At 49.2% G+C, this 17,432-nt stretch overlaps 3 protein-coding genes across 3 annotated transcripts; all 3 read right to left on the bottom strand.

Moving 5' to 3' along the window:
* Positions 1–6,509: 6,509 nt before the first annotated feature.
* Positions 6,510–7,229, bottom strand: N0V96_008802 (uncharacterized protein; the record flags this gene model as incomplete). The annotated part of the gene is made up of 1 exon (XM_053188734.1): positions 6,510–7,229. The coding sequence occupies one exon, from the start codon at positions 7,227–7,229 to the stop codon at positions 6,510–6,512; it is 720 nt and encodes a 239-aa protein (XP_053053500.1).
* Positions 7,230–10,059: 2,830 nt separating this feature from the next.
* Positions 10,060–10,975, bottom strand: N0V96_008801 (uncharacterized protein; the record flags this gene model as incomplete). The annotated part of the gene is made up of 2 exons (XM_053188733.2): positions 10,060–10,249; positions 10,308–10,975. 2 exons carry the CDS (start codon positions 10,973–10,975, stop codon positions 10,060–10,062), a joined length of 858 nt encoding a protein of 285 aa, XP_053053499.2.
* A 4,925-nt stretch (positions 10,976–15,900) lies between these two features.
* N0V96_008800 (uncharacterized protein) lies at positions 15,901–16,858 on the bottom strand (the record flags this gene model as incomplete). Its single annotated transcript, XM_053188732.1, has 2 exons — positions 15,901–16,549; positions 16,608–16,858. The coding sequence occupies 2 exons, from the start codon at positions 16,856–16,858 to the stop codon at positions 15,901–15,903; spliced, it is 900 nt and encodes a 299-aa protein (XP_053053498.1).
* Positions 16,859–17,432: the final 574 nt, after the last annotated feature.

Below are 17,432 nucleotides of genomic sequence, written 5' to 3'. Positions count from 1 at the left end.
CTGCAGATAGCGCTAGACAGTCAAGTCGAAGGATGGAGGACCCTGGAGTCCAAAGAAGTCGAAAAGCAGCAAGGATGATGTGTATGTTAATTCGATGTCATTTCTCGGTTTCCGTCGTTGTCGTTGTTGGAAGGAAAAGCTTAAGGTAAGGCCAGAGCCAGCGCCAAAGCCAGAGCCACGGGGGGAGCTGGGACGACAGGCACGGGGGACAAGGGGACAAGGAGCGGAGGAACGAATGAGAAAGGAAGGGAAGGATAAAAGGCCACGGATTGGAACTCGGCGCAGGTGAGGTAGGTAAGGTAAGGTAAGGTAGGAAGGCACGAAGGCACTTTGTAAGGCACGTAAGACGGCAGGAAAAGAAGAAAAGTGAAGGTACGTAGAGAATGGATTGAAAAGGCAAGGAAGGTGAGGTAGGGCGAAGTGAGGCAGGTGGCATGTACAAATTGGCGTTTAGGGGGGGTCGGGACGTGGCAGTAAGTAGCACACCGGGGAGCTTGGTCAAGGTCGAAAAAAAAAATCCAGCACCTCGGAGGGGAGGAACTTGGGAAGGAAACACCCCGGATCTCTTAGGTAAGACGGGAAAGATGATCCACGAGGCCACCGGTCACTAATTACCCAGGTACCTTACCTAAGGTAGTGTACCTTAGGGTAGATACATGGTACTTCTTACTTAATTACCTGTGAATCTAGGTAACTTCCATTGCCCAGCTGTCCCTCTTCCACCTCAGTTACCTACACACCACCAGGAACATTCTCGTACGAACGATCTCAACTCGATGCTCATCCATTGTGCCGTTTTACAGATGTCCTGGGCGGTGGACCTACACACACCCTGCACAGAAGGTGCCCTGTCACTTCTGTGTCCAAGACGCGAGATCTGAGCTTTCCCTGTGTCGGATTGATCAACGAAATGGTTGGTCCAGGGGTTCAACACGCTCTTCGGCTGTGTTTCGAGGTCCACATGCTAACACTTGCCATTCAGCTGCTAGTAAATCCTTGGTAAAGGTACCATGATCGCTATCGGACCCGGTTACTCCTTAACGATGGATAGCCGTCGTGGAATCCAGAATTACCATACCCCATGTCTAAAAACGGCCTTTCGCGTTCTATCAAAGACGTTTCAACCCCAACTCAGCGGTACTGCTATCCGTATCCGTACCATTGCCTCGTTACACATACTTCCTACTGTAAGTGTACCGGTAGCTCATCGGCCGACAGTTACAGTTTCAACAGCAAGCATTCCACAAGGTGTCTGGAGCTGACCCGCCCCCTCATCCTCTGTACGGAGTACCGTACCACCAAGAAAATGCATTGTCTCTACCAGTCTCTTCATGCCCCGGACCGGACACTAACTGGCACCGAACCCCCAACCTAACGCCCGGCTCACCTGAGATAAAGAGAAGCTCCCAGCGCAATTGGCTCCCGAGGCGGGTCGCACCTTAACTCTTGAAAGAGCATTCCTACTGCACCAAATCCAGGGGCCGGGGACCGACGCAACCTAACAGCGGGGCGGGAACGGATCCAGATGGACCAGATGGACCTTATTTTCCCAGGGGAATGGTGGTTCGCTGCTCGCCTGCTGGCTTGCTCCAATGTCGTATCCGGAAATGGGTCGTCCGCTCCATTCATGATTCCCCCCCATTTCCCGTTCCCTGAGAGGAGGACAAACTCTGGCTAAAAAGACAAGACGAGGCAACACACGACCAGAAAGAGAAGGCCACATCGTCCTAGATCGTAAGGTGGCATCAAATTACCCCTAACTCGAGTATAGTGTCTTTGGCGATGCAGCTATTCCCAAAACCGTCCCCTCGACTCTCGAGTTCAGTCACCCGACTTAAGCCAAGCCGGATCTTGGTTGCGCCTCTGCCTTTTGACCCGTCTATTGTCTTGGCAGAAGACGCCCACCTCGACTCCGCTGAACCTGCCTGAGTGGCCTGTCAAAGCAGCTCCTCTCCCAGCTCCAGACTAGCGCCGACTTTTCTTTGTCTGCGACCGATCCACAAAGCAAAGCTCCTTTACAGCCCCTTGGCAATAAAACATCCAAAGACAACAGTCTCAAGGGCGAGGGAAATGTTTTCAGCCACTCAGCACGCGACAATTCCCCGACCATCTGCTTTTCGAAAGTATCCGTATACAGGCCAATTTTGGTTCTGGCTCTTTTATGCTGACACCACAAGTAACAACCATCCACAATTGCCTCTCAATATTGGCCCCCATGAGATACGAAGCAACCGCCAATTCAAGACTCATGAGAAAGTGAGAACCCACATGGGTCCGCTGATCAGAAACGCATTCTTTAAACCGAAACACTCCGAGCTCTGGATGACTTCAGCAGAGCTCCATCTTGCATAACACAGAGATAAGGCCACGCCGCCACAGTAAAGGGTTGCTACGATGTGTGGCAGTCTGCTAGCACACTGGCCGCCAACAGAACATGGCATTCATCAGAAATGGTTGGTGGGTGTCTCGAGCTGAGAGCAACTTTTGACGGACTGATGCAAGGGGGTTGCCTGCCTCCCCCGGGTCCCGTATATAACGATGCTTAGAGTTTAACATTTCGTATCCGTCAATTTTGAAATCGGCCGAATGGATACTGGCCTAATTATATTGCCCATTTTGAGCACCCTTAGAAAAAGCCATTGCACCTGTAAATACTGCATCAATTGTCGCAAGTAAAGCTCGGCAGCACCATTATGGGCACTGTGCCTACCAGCACCGACTTGAAGGGTCTCTAGTCTTGTCTCGACGCCAGTGGATCCACCGGCCCCGTCTTTGGAATCCTCTCCTCGGGCGCGGCGGCAATGTCGGTAACGGCGGCCAAGCCTGCACCCGGGGCGGCGGCACCCGGGGCGGGTCACGACGTCAAGTTGGAAACCCGTCAGCCGGCGACTAAGCGGGATCGTCAGCAATTAGTATCGGATTTCCTGGACAAAAATTCACATTCCGAATTTCGAGTTGAGGCTACGTTTGATATCCCCATTCGTCTATTGAGCCTCGCGATCTGTCCTCGCGATCTGTCCTGTTCATATTCTCAGGTATTCTCAATCAGGCAGTTCATACCTAACCAAGTTGACCAAGGCCGCGATCGCTAACAACATCGTCCCTACTGGGTAACCCTCGTAGCGCCATTTGTGAGTTGAGGAGAAACCTTGCTCTACTAACTACCACTTACGCAGCCCAATAGGGCCCGTACAGCTCCAAGGTCGACGGGTCAGGTCAAACTGGCTGGGTGGTGGAGTGGTCCAAGGTCAACAATCAACACGCTAACCAGCCTACTCGACGACAGGCTTAGCGAGTACCCGAGTTCGAATCCCAGCATGAGCACCAAGAGATGTAGCCTACCGAGGTGAACTCTTTTTGGATCCACTTGTCTAGATAAAATCCTTCCAGGTCTTTGAGAGGTTCTCGGCTGTCGGATTAAAGATGCTTTCACTTTGACACCTTTACGGTCGATATCCGACTAATTAGATTCTGACTTACAACATCATTAATACCATTCTTTGTCGCGCTAAGCGTAACGATCTCCCACTCCTTGTAAAGCTGAAGCTGCTCTTCTCACTTCTGCCTTATAATAGCTAACGCGTCCGCCCGAAGTGCCATCCGGATGCAGAAGAGCTTCGGGGCCGACGCAGGGCCCAGAGCAACAACGGGCTTTTAGGAGGGACTGAAGCTCCCTATGCAAACCCACCTGGGAGACATATCATTGTGAGCTCTGCAGACCTGCTACTACTGATACTAGTTCCATTACTCCACATTTAACAGTCAACCATTTTGATAAACATTATTACGCTTGGACTTCACAATCATTATGAGATTCCAAGATGATTGAAGGCGGGCCACACGAGTACAATCAAAATCCTCCTAACTCCCCTACGAATCTTGAAAAACCTATGTTCGAGGCAAGCTGGTTAACGGAATAACCTTCAAGTAGAAGGGAACCCCGATCACCGAGGGTGAGACTATGGTGCCGGTGCTGGACAGACTTGTGGCACTAGACGATAACGTGCTGTCCGCACTGCTAGTCAAAGCGGAAACGGAGGTTCGAGTGGTGGAAATTGTAGTATTGGAGAAGGGTGGATCGCTTGTGGTTATAACTGTGGTGGATGAGGAGAGCCCGTCCCTCGACGTGTCCGACAAAGTTGTGGGTGTTGTACCACTACTAGTCGGACCATTGGTTGTTGTCCCAGGGGAAGGACTGGCTGTAAGACTCGCAGTTGAAGTTGGGCTCGTGGAAGTCGGTCCACTTGTTGTCGAGGATGGGTGGGTCAACATCAGGCTGGAAGTCGTAGTTTCGGTCGTGCTACTGTCAGCACTGATGGGGCTACCGGTGGTCGTTGTGATGCTGCTTCCTGACGAAGAGAAAGTTGTAGCGAGTATGCTGTGGCCATCACTGGAGCTTGGGGAGGGAGACGGCGTAGAAAGGTTTGAAAATAAAGTCGAGGAAGAAGAATCCGAGGATGACAATGACGTGGGAAATAAGGTTGAAGAGGTTGCTGCAGAGGATGATGGAGAGCTTGTAGCCGTAGAAGTGGTGTTAGATGACGCTTGAGAGGTTGTTGACACAATCGGGGAGGATGTGAAAGATGTCGTAGAGGTTAGCGATACAGCAAATGAGGTGCTACTGGTAATTGTTGCCGTCCTCACTGTTGAAGTGGCATAGACAATGTAAACCGGGGCTCCGTTGTAATATCCACCACAAGGAAGAGAGAAATTCTGGTTCGGTATTCGTTCTACTTCGCTGCATGCAATGGTGCAAAGTCCTCGGTTTGGCGGAGGATCAGCAGCGAACTCGATCTTGGTAATACCATCCTTGGAGCAGTAACACTTCCCGTCGAGTAAGAGAGATGCAGAACGAGAGATCGCGATGCATGTAGTCTGGCACTTCGTAGGGCCGTTAGTCAACGGATCGTCATACTGAAAGTCTATAACATTGGCTGCGTCGGTGACCACACCGCAGTTTTGATACGAGTAGGGCGCTTTAGAGAGGTATAAACCCATGATTGCAAAATTCGGCCTCAAAGTTTGAAAAGCGCAGCATCAACATACGAGTCACGATACAAGAGGGAAGGGAGAAGTTTGGGGCTTTTAAAGCTTGTGACTATCTGAAGTGGGCGCATTTGTGATCGCAGTCAAGGGGGAACATGAGGCTCTTGGAATTGAATACCAAGCCACATCATTTTCTTTCGGAACGTTGTGCGACTGGGAGAAATTTGATGCGCAGAACCCGAAAGCGTCTATCAAATGGAGGAAATATTCTCTCCCGCTTACTGGATCGTTTACGTATCTGATTCTACTGTTTATACGACTATTATCATTATGAAAACCGATCTCTCCTTTACTCCTTATTTATTTGGCAGGTACTATACGTCAAGGTGCCTTGGAAAACGATCGTGCACAAATTCAGTCTAATGAGAAAGACAGTAGTAATAGGAGAAGAGGTAATCGAATTGGCATGTATGTTGAGGTATTGACCGGCATGCTAGCTAGGTATCGTGTTACCCACTTGTCTATTTCAAACATGTTCCTGAATTGAAGATAGTCCATTCTCTCTAATTCGTTGAAACAGTTGGGAATTCCGACTCCAGTTGTGGTTGCTCCTGCACGATGATTGGGTCTTGTACGGAGGCACAAATCTAGATTCGGATTTGGATAACTGAGACAGTCTCACATTGAGCCTCTCATTTAGTCGTGGCCGTTGGAGTGCCTGTTTGAAAGGGTTGTCTTGGAGGAATGACACAAAGACGGCGAATTTTGTCGTTAATACCTACTCCAAGAGGACTCGAGCTCCCTCCGCGCTGGTCAAGACAATGCCCAATGCTGCCTCTCCATACCTACAGGCTCATTAGGTACACCGGGGGGAAGTCGAATGCCTGGAAATCTTTGCAAAATTCTAACAATTGCGTAGCTCGACTCCATGATTGCGTAATCCTCTGCTCGAGGCGTTAATACAGCTCGTATCTTCAAGGTAGGATACTTACTGCCGAGACACACGCGTGGTCCACCATGAAAATCCAAGAAGCCGCCAAGCCCGGCCTTTCGGGTCAAGTCGCTGTCTTCCCATCGGCTTGGTCGATAATCGAGAGCATCGGGGCCATATATAGCTTCGTTCCGGTGCAAATGGTATGTAGACCATCCGAGGCCAACACCTTTCCGAATCAGAACAGGGGATTTGCCATCGGGTCCGCCGCCGTGGGGTAAGACGGTCGTTCGAGTCGCAAAGCGGACGTTGACAGGAAGCTGGGGGTATAGACGAAGTGCTGACGTTACTTTAGTCAATTGTGTTCGTAGAGTATGGCGCCGTGATTTGGCTATGACATACTCTCATTTAGGCAGCACCTTAGAAATGGAAGTTCTTGAATATGCTTCCGTGTGAGAACGCCAATTTTTGGTATCGCTGCGCTGGCCATTTCGCACTTCAGGCGTTCAATCAGCTCTGGGTTGCGGGTGAGGTGGAAACTGTTGGTAAGCATGGCAGCCTTAAGTGATGTAATCATGCAAGTGATATTAGCTTACAACGTCCAGTTAAGAAGACAAGCCGTTGTATCTCTGCTGGCTATAAGGACGTGTAACAACTGGTCCCGAACAATGTTTCGGTCATGCGTATCCCGCCAGAGGTCTACTATGAAAGAGTATTTCTCCATGGCAGCTTCCTCGCCATGTTCCTCCATGAAATCTAGTGCTTTATCAGAAAAGAAGGTGGCCCAGTCCCGAACACCCTTGCAAGCCTCTCGAAATCTTTTTGGTGTGTAAAGCCAGGCAAGGTCGGCAAGACGAAGTCTTATAGCTGAGATCAAGGTCGCGTAGTCGAAGTTGTCGCGGAGAGCAAGCCGCTCCTTCTCAGGCAGGTTGTGATGTGGCTCGCCAAAGAGAAGGTGTGTAGTGGTGCCGAAAGTGTACTCAAAGAAATGAGGCTGTATATCCACAACAGCAGACTTTTGTGACTCGTGCGCGAGGGCACGAAGAAGCATGTCAGTATGCTCTCCGAATGCCGTCAACTCGGAGTCCCTGATCCGCGAGAATTGGCGACGCAGCAGCTCTCGAGAGTGGCGCCAAGCAGGTCCATCTTGCGTAAAAATACCTTCACCCAGCAAAGGCATAAGTCCCATCCTGCGAGAACCTAAACCAAAGTCCTCGAAACGGGTGCTCAGGATGGCTTCAATGTTGACGGGATCGGTAATGGTGTAGCCTTCTCCAAGAATGTCAATCCGCAGAGTCGGCGCAATGTTCATGTATCGTGTTTGAAACTCTAGCAAACGGCCGCTGGGCAAAGCATCATACTGGCGTTTGAGAAGGTCTAACGCGAAAGGCCACTTATACGGTAGATTCGCCTGAACCGGTTTGCAGCCGTATTCAGCTGAGATAGCTTCTTCTTCCCGCTTAACTCTCTGGTATCGCACATACCATCTGACACAGTATATCAGTGTTCCAGCAAGGAAAAGGATCCGGCAAACCAAAAATGGCCAATGGCTGTGTTCAAAAACACTTATATCATGTACAGATAGCATCGTGAAGACAATGTGTTATTTTGCTCAGACAATGGATTGGTATTGGAACCTCTAGAGTTAATAGATGGGCGTCATAGATAGTGAGAGAAACGAAGCAGCCGGAAAGTGGGAAGATAATTCAGAGGCTAATCAAGTCGTTTTTGTATTCGATTTACGAATGCGGCACGATGAGCTAGCATACATGTCTTTGTTGGTATGTCGGTAGAATGCATTTCCTGTTGGTTTGGTAAAGGTGATAAACACTTGGCGAGACTATCGCGGCCGCCCGATTGGATACGCGAATCAACAATGACAAACATACTGTTCTCGCCGCCGCTGGGCTGCTGTCATGGATCCCAGATCCCGACTACCGCTGGCCGGGAGAAGCACAGCGGTCCTGGTTGGGTGCCGCCCTACGTCGAACACTAGAATGCGGAACTTAATTATAAACGTCTCAGGCTTGAGTCGTATAGCTGGTTGAATTCGTTCCCAGGAGGGCATTTTCAAAGTTCCTGGATAGCTAGTTGCAAGCACATTCCGTCCCAGAACTCAAGGTTGGCAGGGATGGTCTCTACAGCATTGGAGGCCGTATGAAGATAATCGGGGTCTCTGGGCTTTCGCTGATTGGAGGCTTTCACTACCTGACGAACAAATATGGATTTGCAATGGATAATATCATGAGCTATGAAGTCGTACTCGGCAATGGAACGCAGGTGGTTGCCAACACGACTTCCTACATGGACTTATTCTGGGTATTGAAGGGCGGCGCAAACAATTTTGGAGTTGTGACAAAGTTCCATCAAGGCTTTGCCTAACCTACAAATTAGCACCACTCTTCAGGTCTTTTGACGAGTCTGTGGTCCGAGAGTTCATTGACGCTACAGTTGATTTGGCAAAGAAACAAAACCCCGAGGTCGGCGCCCGTTCCATCATCACCATGATGTACAACACAACCACCAAAGGCATTTCTGCCGTACTTCGAGGTGAAAGAAGGTACCGAGTCACCACCCTCGAGCTTCCAGAAGTTTCCAGACCTTCCGTCTGTCTTGACTAAGAATGTGGTCCAATGCCCCCTCGATTGGCATGCTCAGTTGGATAGCCCGTTCCAAATGTTCAGGTATGATCTCGCAGTTCCGAAAACCCTTCGAACCGAATCCGGATCGTGACTTCATTCAGTACTAATATCACATTGCCACAGGATCCAATTTGGCCACAAGACGATAAAAGCAGATGCAGACCTACTCTACCGTGCTTCTATGGCTTGGAAAGCCGCTGTTGAGGACATCAGTGCCGCGAAAGGTCTGATCCCAACTCCTGTTCTAAACATAATACCGGCAAGCGCAATGTGTAGCCAAGAAAAATGGAATCGGCAACACCTGGGGCCTGGACAATACCGAGGCGTTGATCAGTGAGTCCAAAAAGAACTGATTAGAGGTACATCGCTAATTCTGCATCCCTTAGTTTGGAAAACCTCCACCGCATGGGACAATGAGGAGAGCAACTTGCGTGTAGCTAACTTTGCTCGCGGGTTCTTGACTATCTGCATGCTGGAAACCAGGTGAAGGGTCTTGCCTCAGAGTTCATATACATGGATGACGCCGTGGAGTTCCAGAATCCGTTTCTTGGATTTCCTGTTGAGAATCTCGCGAAGATGAGGGACGTGAGGGTGGCATATGGCCACTTGGATGTTTTCACGCGACAGAATTGAGGACATGGAGGCTTCAAGCTTCCTAGGACTTGAAAGCACACTCGAAGAAGCGTAAATGTTGTAATCGCAGTATACAGGCCTTGTTATAATGTTGGTCCTAGAGCGCTTGCTAAAGTCTTGCCGCGGACATTGCCGTCGATCGTTTGCTTGATCTTGTGCTGCATTTTTGCGATAACGAGACTCAATGTATTACAGATACTCAATTGCATATATTCATTATGTTGTATTGCTACATGTAATGGGCTTAAACTCTACACAGTGCTGTAACATCGATATCTGAAAAGATTAAATGTACAAAAACTTGATGCGTTGAAGGAAATCTGAAGGACATGGGCTCTGTGCACCAACTCAGCTAGCCCGTGAGTAGATCTCGAGCTTACATTGAGTGGTGAACTTTGACATTTACGGATTGTGGTAATTGGGGCCTAGGGCTCATAGGTCAGGACTTGCTGCCAAATTTTAAGATTTCATAGTCTCTCATGATCTTGGCCGGGATTTAAACTTCTCCCGACTTCTTGCTTCCTCAACTTCCAGTGCAGTTCACGTTCATAAGACGAAGCGTACATGTTCAGATCAACCAAGATACCTTGCAATGAAAAAGAGATAAGGCCATCATCTGAATCGAAGGTTTCCAAGTCGGCAAAAAGTGTTGACATTGCGTAGACATCTAACCTTGAAGACTGGTAAATAAAAGAAAAATGAAATGAGGAAAAGTTACTTGTGCTAGAAGACAACTCCACGGAGTTTATTCTGTATATTTCCTGGATGGCAGAGACACAGAGACAAAGAGGCTTCGTATTTCAGAAGCCTCGGCTCAGTGACCACCATACTCCCTCCCGTGAGTATTCTTGGGTGCCCAGTTTGCACTTAAATCTTGAGCGCTGGAGGTCCCCGATGGCACAAACTTCTCATTTCATGTAGTCCTTCGGTGGAGGTGACGTTTCCGTCTTCATCCACGGTCATTACCTTGCTGGGGTGGAACGCAGCTAGGATGAAAGTGACGAGAAAAAGAAGAGCCGCGTCAAAGACGAAGAGGAACACCTCGGTTGTTTGCAAGCTGATGATATGAGTATTTAGTGACCGGAAAAGGAAGCAGAAGATGTGACAAGACTCACTATCCATTATAGCCTTGGATGTACTCAATGACGCGGAAAAGTGAACGAATTAAGACCAGTACACTGACGCCGTATAAGATCCAAAGAAACTTCTCCCATGAGGCGGCGTGTGTCAAACTCTGACCTCTCTTTTGAGAAATACGCCAATGGAAGACTGCTGTGACGGCAATGAAAAGAGCAAAGCCAATGAGCTGAATGAAAAGACCAACAATGATCACGTTTTCTCCCAGTTGAATCTTGCTCGGCGACTTGGCATTGGTGAGAATACCCCCACCTCCGCTCTGTACCAGAAAGGAGAGGACATCGCTCGTGATGAAAACCTTCGTGAGAATCGCCGGCTTGACCGGGCTGTAGTCTTGGCTGTTTGATAGAATAATGAGGCGACCTAGCATGCCGTAGATAGATGCTGCTAGCAACGACGGGGCGATGAGCAGCATGAGGGATTGTAGTGCGTAGGGCATCACCTGCCAGTTCGGGGTTTGGGCTGCCGATATGGCACGCGCAACATAACCAAGGATTTCGCAGATAATGCCGACGATGAATGGAATGAAGAAGCGAGTTCGTTTCTTGTTAAGAAGAATTGCGTGAGCGGCAAAAGTTGAAGAGAATAGGACGATGAAGACGCAAGCGGCAGCCATTGAGGGGTCGTATAAGTAAAGAGATGCCATGACCTGGCTGTCGCTTCGGTGATGTATCGATGCCATGGTGGTTCGGGTATCGGCAGGGAATGATAGTTCTTTGATTGCGTTCCAAGCTAAGCTTTTCTGAGTTAACCTAGGAAAGTCGAAGCTTCTGAAATGTTCGATTTTCAACTTCTCGAATCATCCGTCGTGGACAGTGGCTTTTATTTTCATACAAGATTTTGGCCGACGAGATGCCCTGTCTCAAACACGAAAAATTCAGTAGCATGTATCCTCTCGGTCTAGATATTTTCCTTAAGATATTCAACTCAGCGTATGCCCTAAAATAGCATCATGGTGGGTTGTACGTATGGAATTCTCCGTCGAAGAGGATATTGAGCCCCTTAAGCTACTGACCGCTGCGGTCACTCTGTCTGAATCAACGTTCATTGTGGTGGCGTAGCGACTGTCTGATGATCTCACGCTACCAATACGGCAAGAAAACTCCTATGTTGCTGCCTGGGAGGACATTGGACCAATCTTTTCTATGTCAAAAGATACGTTGCTCCTCCTATCATCAGTCTAGAGAACTTCGATCTCGGCCCTTAAAAGATGGATCCTAGTTTGCAAGGGGGGCGAGGGCCCGAGATACACGTAAATGCTTGTATTATGGAGAATTATGGAGATACGCGTATTCAATCCGAGTCATCAGGGGTACGGATGCAACCTCAATGAACGCTCAGCCAACTAATTAAATACTTGGACCCTGCTTTGTACGGCCCGGCAATGTTGTCAGCCGCTGACCGGACTTAATGCATTTCACACCGTCAACTTGAGAGGGATGTTCGAATCATGACAAGGAGAGCCTTATTCTTTCCCGTGGCCGGCAATTCATCGAAGAGAAACAAACTCAAATGAAAGTCTTCAAAAGCATATTCAATCGCAATGTTACGCCGTCAACACAAGAAAAGCCGTAAAGGATGCATGGAGTGTAAACGGCGGCATATGCGGGTAAGCTATTCCTTTAGCCAGCATTGCCGTTGGCCTTTTGCCTTCTTGAGATTTCTTTTGTGCGCAGCATCTGATTGACTGACATACTTTGCTTTTGAGCAGTGTGATGAACAACGGCCCACATGCTTCAACTGCGTCAAGGCCGACCGTCTCTGTTCTTTTGCCGACGAGCCATACATGAGAGTAGGTCAGCCACACCTATTTGCAAAAACAAATACGTGTAATTGACCAAATCAAACAAGGGCCATGATGTGTCCCCCCGATCGGATCATCACTCTGCTAAGAAGGCATCATCAGATGTCCAGCCAGACAGAGATCCTGACGCCGTCAACATGCTTCACATGGAGCTACTTCTTCACTTCAGCTTCGACGTCTATGTCCCCGAGTTCGATGACAACCTTGGGAGACCTGCGACCGAGCTGGTTCTGAAAATCGCCCAGGAGGCCCCTTTCTTGATGCAGGGGGTCCTGGCCATGTCTGCACGCCATCTTTCCATTATCCGGCCCGAGAAGTCGGCGCTTTACCTCGATCAAGCAGTCAGGTTGCAAACCAGGGCGATCGAAAGGTTCAACATAACGCATAATGAAGAAGGCAGGAAGACATGCGTAGCCCGACTACTGTTTTCCTCTGTCCTCGGCCGTCACATCTTGGCCGATGTGCTTCGTAATGACGGCCTGGACTTCCCTAGTTTCTTGAACCGCTTCACTCACGGTTTCAGGATTCATGGCGGAGTCAAAGCTGTCGCCGCTCAACAAGATTGGGCTTCCCTTTTGGATACTGAATTTGGCCCGTTGATGACCAGGGGATTGGCTGCGGACATGTACGATAAAACCATTGAACCAAATGAGGTTCTGCAGTCTCTCATAGCTCACTCATCCAACTTGGATGAAGAGGAAAGGTCAGCATGTGAGATGGCACTCCGACTGGTGGATACTGGCCTCAATGACCTAAGAGATCCGACCAGGGTGGATTGCGGACGACGGATGATGTTCACATGGTCGATCATGCTATCTGATTGTTACATCTGCCTTTTGGAGCGCCAGGTCCCGGAGGCGCTGGTGGTTTTAGCACGATACAGCATGTTCCTGCACTTCGGTAAGAGCTTTTGGCAGATCGGAGAGGCTGGGCCGCATCTTCTCCATGCCATCAGTGCTCACTTGGGACCAATGTGGCAGCCCTGGCTATCATGGCCGGAAGAGTTTCAAGACATTGAGAATGGAAAATTCCCTGGGCTAAACGGGAATATTCATTTCTAATCTTCTGGAGGCTTAAAGGCGGAAATCTCGGTGTAGGAGGCGGAAGTCTTGGGGAGAAAGCTGCTTATCTGAAGAAGTTGTTGACCTGACGCGACACGACAATGGCAAATTAGATCAAAATCAAGATTGTTCGATGACTGCTTACTCTATAACTTGCCTCTCAATTATTGAACTTCTGGATCGCACAATCTCCAACCAGCCTAATTGTGAACAAAGGAGGAAAATTTTCATACTTCGGGGCTGAATCTGCCACGTATACGCTCCCCAAAGATGTAGAATGACAACAAGATTGGAACAAGGATTAGTGCAATGAACCCCAACAAGCTATTCCCCCAACCCAGCCCCAAAGCGTTATACATTTCTAATCCAGATAAGGGCAACAGAGCACCAAGGAGCGACCTCAAAATGGTCAGTGCCGCTGTCACCGAGGCGGCATATCGAGGATAAGAATCAATGAGATAGTTTTGGATGCATGTCTGCCATGTTTTCAGTGAATGTAAACACAGATTACTTGATCAGATCGAACTTACTGTTATGCCCATCAATCCAATACACATTACCATAACGCCCAACATCGGAACAATCCAATGAATCCCGTTCTGTGCCGTCCAGCCGTAGAGAAACAAGCCGAATGGCAAGGCCAGCGCACACGGAACAGTCATGATTGGTTTCAGTCGAACTTCGGGCTTATGCTCCAAGCCTCTGGCTTTTGTCCGCTTCACGATCAAATCGGTCAACTACCCAAAACCGATCACGCCAATGACCATGCCAATGCCGGCGGGAAGGAAAGACAGGCCACTCGAACCCTCGTCAAATCCATAGTGTTCTACGTAGACAAAAATGAAAGTTACTACCAGGAGGTATAGGATGCCATAGGAGATAGCGATATAGAGGGCGCTAAGAGTGACGAGTGGAGTAGCTACCAAGAGCTTAATCGGGCGCATAACGGCAAGACGAAATTTTTCTAACATAGAGGTCTTTTATTCGAGCCTGCTTCGTATCCCTTAGTTCCCAGTCTTTTTCCGACGACGGCTGGCCTTGTGCTCTAGAATGGCAGGGGGGTACGTTTCTCGTAGTCCAAGAATCGAGACTAGTATGAATATCCCTGCCTGAATAAGCAGCGTTAGTCTTAAAAGCTCTTAACGATATATCTAAGGCTTAGAGATGTGAACTTACTAAAATACTGATAAGCCAAAACACCCACCTCCATCCAGCTGCGCGAATGAGATAACCGCCGGCGACCGGCCCAATACATAGGCCCAACAAGGGGCCCAGCGCCCAGACGGAAACAGCTCTACCTCGCTTCTCGGGCAGCATCATATCCGCGATGCTTCCACTTCCAATAGTGAGGGGAACAACGCCAGATAGACCCATCAAGAGGCGAAAAGCAAGCAACATCCCAATACTATTACTCAGCGCTGTCCCGATTATGAAGCCTATGAAGAGTATATTCCCAAAGATATAGAGGTACCTGCGACCGTAAATTTCGCTGATCGGGGCGACAAGCAAAGGACCAAAGGCAAATCCAAGAACGTAGATTGAGAGCAGAAAGGTTGCAGTAACAGAGCTGTCGTTGTGAAATTCTCTCATGATCAGGGGGATGCCAGGCGCGAACATCGAAGAGCCCAGAGGCCTGGAAATGTCAGTACCAAACATGAGAGATATTTCTCGAAGCCAGAGGCCTAAGAATTACTGACGTGACTACGCTGAGAAGCGACAGTATAGCGATATTAAGCCCCTTCTTTCCATCTGACCAATTCAAGGGGTGTTCAGGGTCGTCTTGCCCGTCCCAATCGATGATGAGAGCTTCTCCGCCCACTGCATGAACAGCTTCGGGATCATGGTTCTCCGTGGAGGGCTTCGAGGCAGGAATCTGCGCTTGTGGCTCTTGCGTATTTGGTTGGATCTTCTTGGGGGCATCAGAAGCAGCTTTCGAATCCGATGTTCCTGCCATAACTGCAAACGAAACCAGAATTTTCAGTCGAGAGTAGAATTCAAGGAGGCTCCTGCACATATGAACTTTCGATACAAATAGCTCATGTTATCGGCCCTGGCAAACCGCAAGATACTAGGAGGCACACAATCCCTGAAACACGCGTATTCGAGGCGAGATCGTTTAGTTCCTGTGGCCACTGCAGATATCCAGCAACAAGCCGACCTGAGCTATGACAAAATCATGCGGAATGTGTCCAATTAGCTTCTAGCGGCATGCTGGTTGCACTCCCGGTATTTTCTAACCCAGGTTCAGAGAGATCCGGCACTCCGCGGTGCCTGTGGGTAGACGGAGCTGATCAGTAATTTCCAACCTCCAGTCGGCTGATGTTCAAGTGCGAAAAGTCCTGATAGCCACCATTGATGGAAAGAAAGATAGATCCGTCGATATGTCACGATGTTAGCCGGCACGCTGAACGTTTTGATATCGCACCTAGGCCGCACTCACGCCAAGAGCCCTACCTTTACACATAAGGTGATGGAATTGATTATTATCCATCAAAATCTGAACCTTCTTACACCTATATCAGCAATGCTTGAACGTTATTTGCGTTGCGAGCACGATGAATGGTAGACCCGAGACTGAATTCAATGAGACACTGCTAAGTACGCTCACCCAAGATCAGTGATATCATATCACCTTCTTTCATTGCATACATTGCTCAATCGTTCATATTTTCCGTAGGAAATCTTGATTTGCCTTAATTGATGTATCTAATTATCAACCGGGGGCAGAGGAATTGCGACAGGCTCTTGCTCGCCGGGTGCCAAATCAGGACCATCAGGGTCCGGAATGTCTTTGGTACAGTCCTGTCCGTCCTTCAAGCCGTTGTAGAATGCTTGTTGGTAAGCCCCATCAAGAGATCCTTGAATATTGGCGTCGTTAAACGGAACTTGGGTCTTTTCGTATTTGACATCAGTCAGGGCCTGCCTCGCCGGACCGGGTAACGAGCTCCACGCGATCAGGGTGCGATTCGAGGCCGCGGATATATCTGCATCTTGAAAGGGTGCCATGGCATTATCGTGGATGGAGACAATCGGGTTCGTGGGCGAAGTTCTGAATTTGAGGTCACCAACAGCCGCAGTGCCCCATGTCAAGTGATCGACTGTGTATGAGATGCCAACGACCCGGTATGAGGAGGGTTTCTCGGCGTTGCAACCCCATCGATTTACCCAGACCACAACACTGGCCCAGTAGTGGCGGTGACCCTCATCGTTTCCTTTGCCCCACCGAACCTTGGGGAAATAGTAGCTGTAAATGATGGCATCACGGCCGTGACTGCTTCCGTGGCGAGCATAGACTTGGCCAGCGCCGCCGTTGCCGCAGCCTGATCTCCCACCGCCTGTAGGCTTTAGACCTGCTCTGTTTCATTCCATTAGATATGACTTTGTTCTATAGGACGAACAACATGGAGGCTTACCCAAGAGCCCCGCTGGCATCGACTGCTGGGTACGGATCACAACCTCCCGTAACGGCGAGGAACGGGTTGAATCTACGTTCCAGGCGACCGTCTGTTCCGGGAGAGGAGTCCTGTTTGAAAGGTGTGATCATATCGTGATTAGCCCACGGATGGCCACCTGAATCGTCGCCTCCACGGGGCAAGATGCCAGCTAGGGCAGCCTCCGAGAAGAGGAGGCATACTGTGAGAAGGTGCTGAGCTCTCACAAACATGTTTTCAGTGGATGTGTAAATTGAGCCGAGACAGAGGCTATGACACTAGCAAGTCGCTGATGAGACATCTCGAGAGGTGCGTATACTTAAGAGATGATGATAACGATGTTGATATGGGCAACAGTGGTTGACTGCGATAAATTCTGCCCGCTCCGCGAAGTTCTCAGTCGTTGTCCATTTGAGTTTAATTAGACGGCGTCGCCGGCCGCCGCACGGCACGGCACGGTGGCCAGTGCCACCAGAAGCTTCTTGGTCATGGCGAACAAAACAACGAGAATTAGACTATGGCCTGCGCAACTTGAACAATTATATGACTGTCTGCCTTCGGCAATATCGGCGGTCTTTGCGTTCATCTCGTCCGCAAGAGCTAGCTGAAATACTTCCATGATATCCGCGCCGATTCATCGAGCTTCCTTTACTAGTGGAGTCCTTGATTAGTGTAAGTTTCTTGATATAATTGAACTAGATAAAATTAATTGTTCTTATTATGAGCCAGCAACTCCATGTTGTGCCACTCCCACATTGAAGTTGATCACGCCAAAAATGAGGCTACAGCTGACTTTGAAGGAACGAG

The sequence above is a fragment of the Colletotrichum fioriniae genome, assembly GCF_027942845.1.
Source record: "Colletotrichum fioriniae strain IMI 355084 chromosome Unknown scaffold_11, whole genome shotgun sequence".
Taxonomy (NCBI): Eukaryota; Fungi; Ascomycota; class Sordariomycetes; order Glomerellales; family Glomerellaceae; genus Colletotrichum; species Colletotrichum fioriniae.
The sequence above is the reverse complement of the archived record's forward strand: the minus strand, read 5'-3'. Positions and strand labels throughout refer to the sequence as shown.